This window comes from Pithys albifrons, chromosome Z (assembly GCF_047495875.1).
Source record: "Pithys albifrons albifrons isolate INPA30051 chromosome Z, PitAlb_v1, whole genome shotgun sequence".
NCBI classification, from domain to species: Eukaryota; Metazoa; Chordata; class Aves; order Passeriformes; family Thamnophilidae; genus Pithys; species Pithys albifrons.
In genome coordinates, this window is record NC_092497.1 from 1735345 (window position 1) to 1747579 (window position 12235).

At 43.1% G+C, this 12235-nt stretch overlaps 1 protein-coding gene across 2 annotated transcripts in view; it reads left to right on the plus strand.

Moving 5' to 3' along the window:
* DYM (dymeclin) overlaps positions 1-12235 on the plus strand; it is a 236759-nt gene that overhangs the window by 177499 nt on the left and 47025 nt on the right. For both annotated transcript variants that reach the window (XM_071580989.1, XM_071580988.1), the window contains one exon: positions 12013-12195. In XM_071580989.1, coding sequence (XP_071437090.1) covers positions 12013-12195 — 183 coding nt within the window. The remainder of the gene's footprint in view (positions 1-12012; positions 12196-12235) is intronic.

Genomic DNA, 12235 nt, shown 5'->3' on the forward strand with positions numbered 1-12235 from the left:
CCAAGCTGCACAAAATTAAATTTGTTCCCAAAATAGATGAGACTTCATAAATATTCCAGGAAGTTTTGTTTAGTTGGATAATACAGTTTTTACATATTTCTGTCAAGAGCGTTTTCCTTCAACATGTGGCAAAGTGTCATCTGTTGCTTATGGTTCATTTGGGAACAGGTGCCTGTGTACACAGACTTCTGCAGTTATTTTTCTGAGTTTCAGGTTTTCCAAATCTCAGTTAAAGGCTCATTTTTTGGCTTTCAGGCTACAGTTTTGTGCTTCCAGGCACTGAACAGGAAGCAGAGCAGTGTTATCAGCTTGTGTTTATCAGAACTGTTGCAGTGTCCTTGTGTTCAGGTGTCCTGGAGAAATAAGGTGGGATGTAGTAAAACCAACATTCAGCCTAAAAGTCACTGCCTTTATTTGGTTTTCCTTCTCTCAGCTCTCAGAGAGCTGTTTCTTGTCTTCTTATGACTGTGCTGGAGAGCACAGTTACTGGAATTTGTCAATAGGGATGTTTTGGGGCAATCTCCATAGATTAAATGATACTTTTACTGATAGGAACTAGTTTTGAAGAGCTGGTACAGTAAGAGGAAAACAAATGAAAACATTTTCTTATACTTTCTTATGTTTTTAAAGGACATACCTATAGATTCTTTATGCTGTAAACTACTTGAAAGATGAATAATGCAATTTTTCCTTTTAATATCATAGGCTTCTCACACCTTTGTTAATCAATCCCCTTTAATTTTCAAAATATTTAACACCACTGAAGGAATTCATATAGAATGTGTGCTGGGTGGTCTCATGAAGAGTTATATTTTGAGTTACTTTCCTAACCATGCTACCATCTCTTAATATATCATAAGGAATAAAAGTCCTGTGCATGATTTATCTTCAGTTCTTGTATAAGATGATGTCTGTAAAGCAGCACATTCCTGCTCACAGTGTTTTGGGAATCTCCTACCATAACCCCTTAAGAAGTGTCTGTTATCTGTTATGTGATATCTTTTATGATGCACTGCTGGTGTTTAGTACTGAACCATCACAGAAAGTTTTCTGTGTGCCCATTGTCACCTTCTGCATGAACAGCAACAGCTTAAATCAACATTTTTTTGTGTAATTACTATTTTTAAACATTTAAGTATTGTCACTGAGCCATCAACAGGGTTTTTTCTTTCATTTTGGGGTGATTTTCTATTAATGTGCTGCCCATCTCAGTTTGGCTTTGCAGTGATTTTTGGTGTTTGGAGGAGTCTGGCAAAGGGGAGGCAGGGGCAGTGTGGCCTCAGCAGTAACATCCCTTCCCTTCCATCCTTGGCATTCCCCACTTTGTGATGTTGGATATGTCTGCTCTGCAAATGCCTTCCGACTTTCTTATGCCTCCCACAGAAATTTCAATGGCAATTTTCACCCCAAGGGCAGGAATACACAATCTTTTGGCTGCTGGGTAGAGAGTAGCACTCACTTTTCCCACTGACATCCTGCGTGTCATCAGGACCGGAAGATCTTCTGCTATGTATGGATAGTATGGAAATTATGGAAACTCCATGCAGACTGTGTTTGTTAATGAGAATGTGGATTACACAGTCTTGCTTGTCATGTTTCTTCCCTTAGATGGTGTCAAAATTATTCAGAGTAGTACTTTCAGTGGGAGACAACTGTCATAGTTCCAAGTCAGTGATGGGTTTGAAATCTCATGGCAGAGATGCTGAACCACGGGATGTAATCAGTGAGAAACCAGAGCAGAACTTATGAGTTCAGCTTCTGTGTGGTTCACAGCTTTGGTCAGGGGTTTGGGTGTATATTCAGTTTGTTTTGATATCGATTAAAATTGCTTAGATGCCAAAAGTAGATCTGCAAAATCATGGAATCACAGGTTTATGCTGGAGAAGCCTGAGCTCATCGAGTCCAACCTTCCCCCTGCACTGCCAAAGCCACCACTAACCCATGTCCCCAAGTGCCACATCCACATGGCTTTTAAATCCCTCCAGGGATGGGGACTCCACCCCTGCCCTGGGCAGCTGTGCCAGGGATGGACAGCCCTTTCCATGAAGGAATTTTCCCAGTATCCAACCTTTAACATCTTCTGCTGCTACAGCCCCTTCCCAGCTCTGTTCCCTTCTCTGGCCACGCTCCAGCCCCTCGGTGTCTTTCTTGTCCTGAGGGACCCAGAACTGACCACAGGATTTGAGCAATCTGTGGCACTGGGTGATTTTCTTGAATGGCAGCAGTTGCTTCGTGGGAAATCTGTTCATATACATCTATAGTTTTTGCTATGAGTGTCAGTTGTTACTGCTAAACATACTTCAGAGGGTGAAGGAAATCATTGGTAATGTAGTTGGAGATGATGTTGGGGCTATAAAGAACTGGTGGATAAATCCTGTAAGTGTGCTGTACTGTATGGAGGGAAGTTTGGGAGGTGTGAAGGAAAAATGTGAAGAAAACTGTTTGGTTTAAATTGCTAATTGGTCCTTTTTTCTGGCCATTTGCAAGTTGAAATGTTTTTCCATCTTATTCTTCTTCATGATAGAAATAAGGGATTCTGTACTTCAGTTAACATCACACAGAATAAAAGGTTTAAGAGCCCATTCTAAAGCAGTAAAGATATGATAAGGCTGCTTAAATCTGGACTTAAGTACTTACAGAAACAGAAAAATGAGTGTGTATGTAGGGACTGTACCATCCTGCAAAATTGTTAATTTTGTTTCTTTTTTGAGGATGACTTATTTCTTTCAAAGAGGTTCATCAGAAATCATCTCTAAGGAATATACTTGTAGGTCTGTGAATTTCAGTGAGTACCATTTACATTAAATGCATAAATTGGAAGCTTTATGTTACATAACACCTGCCATGCAATTAAAGAAATAAAATTAGGAAGTGCCTGAAGGGAGCCTGCAAGGAAATGGAAAGGGACCTTTTTACAACAGCATGGAATGACAGGACAAGGGAGGATGGATTCAGACTTAAACAGAGTAGGTTTAGATGGGATTTTGGGAAGAAATTCTTCCCTGTGAGGGTGGGCAGGCCCTGGCACAGGTTGGGCAGAGAAGCTGCAGCTGCCCCTGGATCCCTGGAAGTGTCCAAGGCCAGGCTGGACAGGGCTTGGAGCAACCTGGAATAGTGGAAGGTGTTCTTGCCCATGACAAGGAGTGAAATGAGATGGTCTGTAAGGTCCCTTCCACCCCGTGATTCCATGATGGGTGTTGGTGTTTCAGTTCCTGCAGCAGTAATTGCTGCATTACTCCTGAAAACAGATTTGCTGGTTACATTTGCAGCTAAGCTGAATGTGTAAGGCTGGAATCAGAAACTTTTTCACTTGAGGAATGTCTTTAAAGTCCTTGAACTCTTCTCAGGGTAGATGAGTTCTGTTAATTAAAGGCTGTATCATGATGATCTATTTACCTTTGTATGGTGGAGTTGGGGTTGTGTGTGGAACTTGTCCTTTCCTGTTCTACCAGTCCAACTAAACCAAATCTTCCCATACCTCTAGGGAATACTGCTTAGTTTCAAGGAGAACTGGAGAAATTTCCATTTCCTTTCAACAGCAAGAAAGCCTCAACAGTATTTCAAGCATCATTTCACAAAAACACAAATTCATACTTTTAACTTTAATTTTCTTAATAGGAATGCTGCCATTTTCCTAGCAGCAGTGGCTTCTGAGGTTTTGTGGGACCTTAGACAATGACTGGGTTTAGTTCTACTAAATACTCTTTTCATTTTGTTGTTGCTATTGAATGTGGCTTGGAAATGCTGTGTTCTTTCATGGACAATACTGGAGCCCCTGTCTGGTGACCGTCAGATTTTTTGGGCACTGAGGTGTACTGGAGCTTTTTGGTAGACTGAAGCTTGACCTTCAAGAGATTCCTGGCATAGTGATTTGTTTTTCCTAGGCTAGTTGGGATGAAAATAATTTGATTTGATTTGATTCATTGGGGAGCTTTGAGCACCTGGGTCTAGTGGAATGTGTCCCTGCCAACACATGAGATGAGCTTTAAGGTCCCTCCCAAACCAAACCATTCTGTGAATTGTAAAATCCTCAGTAAAATGGACAGAGGACTAGGAGAGTGAAGCATCACCAAGAATCAGTAAAGCATTGAGTGTTGTGTTCAGTTCTGGGCCCCTCAGTTGAGGAAAGAGATTGAGGGGCTGGAGCGGGGCCAGAGAAGAGCAACGAGGCTGGAGAAGGGACTGGAGCACAAGTGCTGTGGGGAGAGGCTGAGGGAGCTGGGGGTGTTCAGCCTGGAGAAGAGGAGGCTCAGAGGTGACCTCAGCACTGTCTGGAACTCCCTGAAGGGAAGTTGTAGCCAGCTGGGGGTTGGTCTCTTCTCCCAGGCACTCAGCAATAGGACAAGGGGGCACGATGGGCTCAAGCTCTGCCAGAGGAAATTGAAGTTGGAGATGAGAAAAAAATTCTTTGCAGAGAGAGTGCTCAGGGATTGGAATGGGCTGCCCAGAGAGGGGGTGGATTCCCCATCCCTGGAGGTTTTTCAGCTGAGCTTGGCCGTGGCACTGAGTGCCATGATCTGGTAAAGGGACTGGAGTTGGCCCAAGGGTTGGACTTGATGGTCTTGGAGGTCTTTTCCAACCCAGTTGATTCTATGATTCTAATTTGGGCCATTTTATACTATTTTTGATTGATTTTGATCTTTGAGGGAGGTAAAGGGTAAGTTAAATTATTGCAACATGAAGTGTTTTAGGATTGTAATTTCCAAGATAGCGATGGCATGGATGGAAGAAGAGGTGAAGGTGAAGGTGTGACCAGGAGATGAGCTGTGGATTAGCTGCAGATCAGCTGCATAATAAACACACTGAAGTCTCCTAAGATGTACCAATAAAGCACCTGCACCTTCACTGGGGTATATACATGTCCTCAGAAACAGCTCTGTGTTTCCTTGGCTGGTTTCCCAAAGCAGTTGGGTTTGCTCCTTGGCAGGGGTGGTTTGGTGTGTTTCCCCTTGGAGCAGCAGCTCCTGGGCCTTTTCCTCTGGGGCAGGACACACCACCACAGCATTTTCTACGGCACAGCCTTGGCAGAGGCAGTGGATGACATTGACATGATGGTGTGGGCTGGAAGCACCGTGTTCCTCATGGGAAATGTGTTACCACGTGGGCTGGCTTGACACGGATGAAAACCTGCCCTTTCAGCTTGCTCAGTTACTCAGAAGGGCAATGAAGGAGTGTCAGGACGGACAGTTGTTTAGTAAAGTGTCTGGCAACAAGCCTTGCTCTGGTGTGACAGCTCTGCTTTCATTTCTAAGCAGTGATCAGAGATGCCAGGGCTACTTTTTGAGGTTATAATCACCATGGGCCCTGCATTTTTTCACTTAATACCTACTTGACCAAAAGTTGTCTGGCTTTGACATAGAACAGCCAAAGTGTATTGCCAGTAAAAGAGATGTAGATAAGATTCCAGTCACCAGAGGCTTGGCTTTGAAGTTCCTTTGCTCACTGAGGGTAAGAACAGCTTTCTTGTGAGCTTCCTTCTTTCCCCTCTGTTGTTCCACTCCTTTGGCAGAGTGAGTTTATTTTGTTGAAGGTTTTATTTTCTGCTGAAAATGCAGGAAATTCAGACAGCTCTCTTGGAATCTCCCCAAAGCTAATACAAACTAGATACATATGCTTGTCTTAAAGCAACTAAAAATAAATTATTTGAAACTATTTAACTGTAGATATTCTCCTTTAAAGAGGAAAGGGAACTTTACATGATCTATAATTGTGGATGCTGTTAAATTCTGTTATCAAGGTGAAATTCCTTGAATTGTTACTTGCCTGTTCCACACAGAAGAGTGTGGAATACCATGCTGGAGTCTGCAATAGTTGGATTTCAGGCAGGCATGGAAGAACTAACTGCTGAATGTCTAAAAACATAATTATTTTAATTATTCCTTAGCATGTATAAAAGCAGATGAAAAACACTGTGATGGAAAATGAACTGAACTGTCCATTCAGCTATACTTTTTGTGCCTGCAGATTATAGATCTGGAACAGTTTACCAAATATTTCCTCCTTGTTTCTCCTTGGTAAAAGGAAAGGCAGGACCACTCTGTTTGGGGTTACTTTGGCATCTTAGTCATTTGATACCTGTTAAGTGTTTAAGGGGGGTGTCCGTTTGTTTTCCATTGCTGACAAAAGTACCTTCATAGTCATGTCTCCATCATGAAGGAAATAGTCATTTATGACTAGAAGTTTTTATGGTTTATGTTTCCAAATTATGGAATCTCATTGAACATATTACAATGAAAAAATACAGTGAGTCATCATGGGTAGGGGCTCAGAATGGAGAAAAGCCATAATTAAGGTTGCCTGAGCAACATCCACTCTCACCTTCCTTCTATCGCTGCATCCACATGGAAGCTTCAGCCCCAGATCTGAGGATGATGGATGATTCCCACTGTGGATGCAGCAACACAGACTTGGTGCTGTCCTCCCTAGTACAGAGTGCTGTACCCAGTGCTTGCTGTACCTTCCTCTGACTCCTCTTCCTCCATCACAGAATCACAGAATCATAGAATCATCTGGGTTGGAAGAGATCTCTGAGATCATCAAGTCCAACCCTTGATCCAACCCCACTGTGATCACCAGATCATGGCACTCAGTGCCACGTCCACTGTCAACTTAAAAACCTCCAGGGATGGTGAATCTACCCCCTCTCTGGGCAGCCCATTCCAGTGCCTGAGCACCTTCTCTGTAAAAGGTTTATTTCTGATGCCCAACCCAAACCTCCACTGGCAGAGCTTAAGCCCGTGCCCTCTTGTCCTACTGTTGGTTGCCTGAGAGAAGAGACCAACCCCCACCTGCCTACAACATCCCTTCAGGTAGTTGTAGAGAGTGATGAGGTCACCTCTGAGCCTCCTCTTCTCCATCCTACCTGGCTGGGAAAGGAGAATTTCACCCCACCTGCAGAGCTGCCTCCAGCCCTGGAGAACAACAGCACAAGAAGGACATGGAGCTGCTGCAGTGAGTCCAGAGGAGGCCATGGAGCTGCTCCAGGACTGGAGCCCCTCTGGACTGGAGCCAGGCTGGGAGAGCTGGGGGGGCTCACCTGGAGAAGAGAAGGCTCCAGCGACACCTGAGAGCCCCTGCCAGGGCCTAAAGGGTCTCCAGGAGAGCTGGAGAGGGACTGGGGACAAGGCATGGAGGGACAGGACACAGGGAATGGCTTCCCAGTGCCAAAGGGCAAGGGTTAGGTGGGGTGTTGGGAAGGAATTGGTGGCTGTGAGGGTGGGCAGGCCCTGGCACAGGTTGCCCAGAGGAGCTGTGGCTGCCCCTGGATCCCTGGAAGTGTCCAAGGCCAGGCTGGACAGGGCTTGGATCAGCCTGGGGCTGGTGGAAGGTGTTCCTGCCCATGGCAGGGGTTGCAATAAGATGAGTTTTAGGTCCCTTCCAACCCAAACCATCCTGAAATTCTCTGACTTAGACAGGCAAAGGGAGCAGATGCCCCTGAAGGGTCACTCAGAACTACCTGAAGGGTGGTGAGACCGAGGCAGTTTTGCTGCTGAGACTTGTGGAGTTCCTGGGAAGGAAGCTATTACAGCAACTCCAGCTGTTTTAAGTGGCTTCTTCACAGCTTTTGCATACTATGTGTGCTCCTGGCTCTGCTGGAGAGAGACCTGCAGTGTCAGTCATTGTGAACTAAAGCCATCGAGCTTTGACCTAAAGAAATTTGCACTTTTGAAGATTCAAATGTCAAAGCATCCTACCACCAGCAGCAGGATCCCACTCTCTAAAAGCTGTTCATTGTCATAAGCAATAAGTTCAAGACTGTGTTTGGACATGGTTTTTTTCCAGCCTGCATTTCCATCATGTCTTTCTTTTGCTATTACATGTGACATTTTGACTTTATTTCACCAGGTTTCTTTGGATTAAAACTTCAATGCCATGTGGCTTTCCTCTTGGTTTTGGGTTTTTCTCTTTTCCCTATTTACATTGTGCACTTGTAGGGCATGGCCTTACCAACCCCTGCTCGGGTTTTGTTTTCTGAGGCAGATAAGCTCCTTCCTGCTTATTGTGCTAACTGTATATTTAGTAGTTATTTAGCTGAAAGTGTTATTTGGCTGGAAAATTGCTACAGTGTGGATGCACAGTGAGAAATGGGGATTCTTTATAAGCAGCAGTGACCTGGGTCTGTGTACCCATTGTTGTGTGGTGCATAACATCATTCATATGGATCTTGCCACGAAGAAAGAGTTGCTGCTAGACCTCAGATTTGTAAAAAAGTTGCAAAGTAGACCTGTTCAGGCTTAAAATTATTTCTTGCTTTGGACTAGGGATTAGTATACACCAAGGTAAAACAGGGGGGAAAATTAATTGTTCTGTTTAAGTGAATTCTACTTTGCAGTTAACAAATATGTAATCTTATAAATAATATATAGTCTGAAATATGCAGCTGCCATGTGGACATGACATGAGACTTAAGTTTGTGCACCAGCACTTTTTAGAATTACGGAATAGAAACCCAGAATGGTTTGGGTTGGAAGGGACCTTAAAGAACATCTCGTTCCACCACCTGCCATGGGTAGGGACACCTTCCACTAATCCCAAGTTGCTCCAAGTCCCATCCAGCCTGGCCTTGGACACTTCCAGGGATCCAGGGACAGCCACAGCTTCTCTGCCCAACCTGTGCCAGTGTTTTACCACTGTCATTGCAAACAATTTCCTGTTACATCTAGTCTGAATCTCTCAGTTTGAAATCATCACCCTTTGTCTTACTACTACAGAGCCTACTTTAAACTCTGCCCCCATCTTTCTTATAATCCCCCTTTACATATTGGAAGTCTAGGGTTTTAACCCAAAGAAAATAATTATTTCATTTGTTATTTCACCCTGATATGAAGAGTTCCAGTATTTCCTTGAGTACAGCTGTTCTGTCACTGCTGGTAACTGGCAGGTGAAGTGTTACCCCAGCTCAAGTTGCAGGACCATCCCTGTGAGGGATGGTTATGCAAACTTAAGCTGCATCACACAGGACCTTTATCTCCTCAGAACTGTTAACATTTAGAGGCTGAAGTTTTGCATTAACTCATAATAGAACTTTATTTACCATGTCTTTATTATTATAAAATTTAAAATTAATACGATGGCAAATTAAATCAAAAGGATGAGCACTCAGATGTTCTGATGTGGGAACCAGAAAATAGGTACCATAAATTAAATAGGGTTTTGGTAACACTGATTTTTTGCATCCTCCACTGGCAGTGATTTCTCTTTTGATGGATAAAGGTCTGTAATGATCCAAACTGTGAACACATGCCTTGGTTTTGGTGTTTAGGCTGCTTGGCCTCTCTGATTTTTATAAGCCATATGCATTTCAACTGGTGTTACACATCAGTATGTAAGTATGGAATTCTCTGGAAGTCTTTGCCCAGTAGAATGCCATGCTAATTATTAATTGTGTTGCAGTCAGGAAAGCAACAGTATTCAGGGAATGGTCACATCCAAGAACATCCAGCTCTGCCCATCATTTGCCTTGGCTTTGCACTTTTGTGTGTTCCTTGTTAGTGTTTATCAAACTTGAATTGTTTTTCTCCTGATAACATTCTCATTTGTCATATTTTCCCTTGCATCCTCTCAGATAATTTCCATTCTCTTTCCTCTGGCTTGGTCACTTGTTTTTTCCTTTTTCTTTTAACAAAAGAGAGCAAGGCTACCCAGATCTGTACCTTGCTGTCTTGTGGCTGTCACTGCCTGGTTTATTCCTTGTGCAGCCAGAACCTGACCAATCCTCTGGCTTTCTGCCTTAAAAATTAATATCTTTGCAAAAAAGCACCACATTTAATTCCTCTCTAGAGAAGGAACATGAGGTCCTTCCCTAGGATTACCCATAGGAACATTAATGCTGTACCTGCATTCCCATCCCTTTTGCAGGTGTGATTTCAGTCTCACAGAGTTGGTACCAAGCTTTTAACTTCCATCTTTTAATGATGGGTATAATTATTTCCATGGGTATAAACTCAAAAAAAAAAAAGGTGGGGGAGGACTGGTACACATCACTGTTGATGGAGGCATTACCTGAGCTCTGTTTTGTGGAGTACAGTAATAATTCCAAGTGTGAATGCCACATGGAATTTGTCAATTGTAAGCAATAAGAAAATGCTGCTACTTTCAACTCCTCTCATTTAAATGTACTGTTTAATAGGTTAAAATGTGTCTACTTGTCCCCTACAAATCAATATCTGGCTTTTTGTTTCATATAACAGCTAATCCTGTCAAAAAAAAACAAAAGTCTTAAATGCTGCTGAGGATGATGTGTTAGTCCTTGACTTGGCCATACTCATTCAGAATTTCAGCTGTGTTCTTCAGCTGCTCTGAGAGGAATACACAGGGGGATGAACTTCAGCAACAAAATCTTTCTGTAACCTTATTTATACCTGTCTTGATGCCACATCTTGGTGCAGAGGGGCCGTAACTTGATACTGGTGATAGAGAGCAGGAAAATCTCATGGCATTTGATCAGCTCTTACAGCACTTCTCCATTATCTCGTCCAGATGCTGTCGTTGGCTTTCCGCTTGTTTTTTCCTTTGTTTTGAAGATTCCAAGCCTTTAGAGAAGCTTCTATCACTAGCTGTAGGAGAGTGCAGTTCTCCTGATAACATGTATGCAATAGCAAGATTCAGTCCCACTTCTCTGTCTTTTATGGAGCTCATTCTTCTTATATATTGTTTTATTTTCGTGTGGTCAGTTTTGCCTGAAAAACTGTCTCCTACTTTTCTTCACTGGAGTCTCAGGTTCTTCACTGGCAACGTGGTAGCTGAAAAAACAGATGGTTAATCTTGTCCATCAGCTCCTAAAAACTTTAATTACTGATCAATAACTTCTGCAACTTTTCATTAATTGCAGCTGACCTCTAGCAGTCTCCAGCCTGTTTGGAGGTGGTGAGCAATGCTTTATGCTTCATCTAACTGTATGTCTGGGATTTAAAGTGAACACATTTTTTAAACATCATTTAATTTTTGAAAAGTGGTTGTGCACTTTTTTGCCTTTCTGTCAACTGGGTAGATCTCACTTGATTATGAATCATAATGTTTCTGTAAAAGTCACATAATCTGTATTTTAGGATAGTGTCTTGGTCACCAGCTCACCCTGCTGCACTGGGGAGGAAATGATGCCAGTGCTCAGAGCTTTTTAAAACACACCATAATGCATCATATTCTGAAATAAATCCAAGTTGATAGGCCAGCAGCACTACCCAGATGAGTTAGACAGGTGTGGATTTTTCTTCAGCTCCCAGCTGAAGCAGTTATTTCAATTCCCACTGCCAGAGGGCAGGGTTAGATGGAATATGGTGTAGAAATTCTTCCCTATGAGGGTGGTGAGGCCCTGGCACAAGTTGCCCAGAGGATCTGTGGCTGCCCCATCCCTGGAAGTGCCCAGGGCCAGGTTGGACAGGGCTTGGAGCAACCTGGGATAGTGGGATATGTCTTGGTTTTCATTTATTGCAAGTATTCTTCAATGCCAGAAATAATTCTAAAAAAAAAAAAAGTCAGAGGGACCAAGTTTGGTAACAGTGACAGATGTTCAAGGTGCAATGGGGTTTGATCCAGTCTGTTTTCCTTCTCCTGTCTTTGATTTTCTGTTTCACCAGCCTTTATTTTTCTTGATATTTTTCCTCTGTTCTCCCTTTCCCTCCTCCCCTGAGTAGGGGCTCAACAGAAAATGTATTAAATTAAATATAAACTGAAGTGCTTTTACTTAGCATAGAAAGGGTGGAGAAGACAGAGTTCACTCAACCCTTGGTGAATTTGGCTGATTACAATATGACAATGCTTTATGTCATGAGAAGATGGCTCCTGTTGAGAGAATCACACTATGAGGCTGAATACTAGTGTGATGCATTTCAATTAAAATTTTGGTGATTACAGGAGAAAACAGATCTCCTTGCAGATACAGGGATGCCAGATTTGCTCACCATAGAGACATTAACCAGCTAATAGCTCCATTAATAATAATTACCTGCCTTTATTACTCAGTATATTTAACGATGGAAAAGGACACACTAACCTTTCATTCCTTTCTTAAAGGCACAAGACCTGAATGTGATCGAGGAAGTGATCCGGATGATGCTGGAGATCATCAACTCCTGCCTGACAAACTCCCTGCACCACAACCCCAACCTGGTGTACGCGCTGCTGTACAAGCGGGACCTGTTCGAGCAGTTCCGGACTCACCCTTCCTTCCAGGACATCATGCAGAACATAGATCTGGTGAGTGGCACACGGGCCCAGGGGTGGGTTGCACATGGTT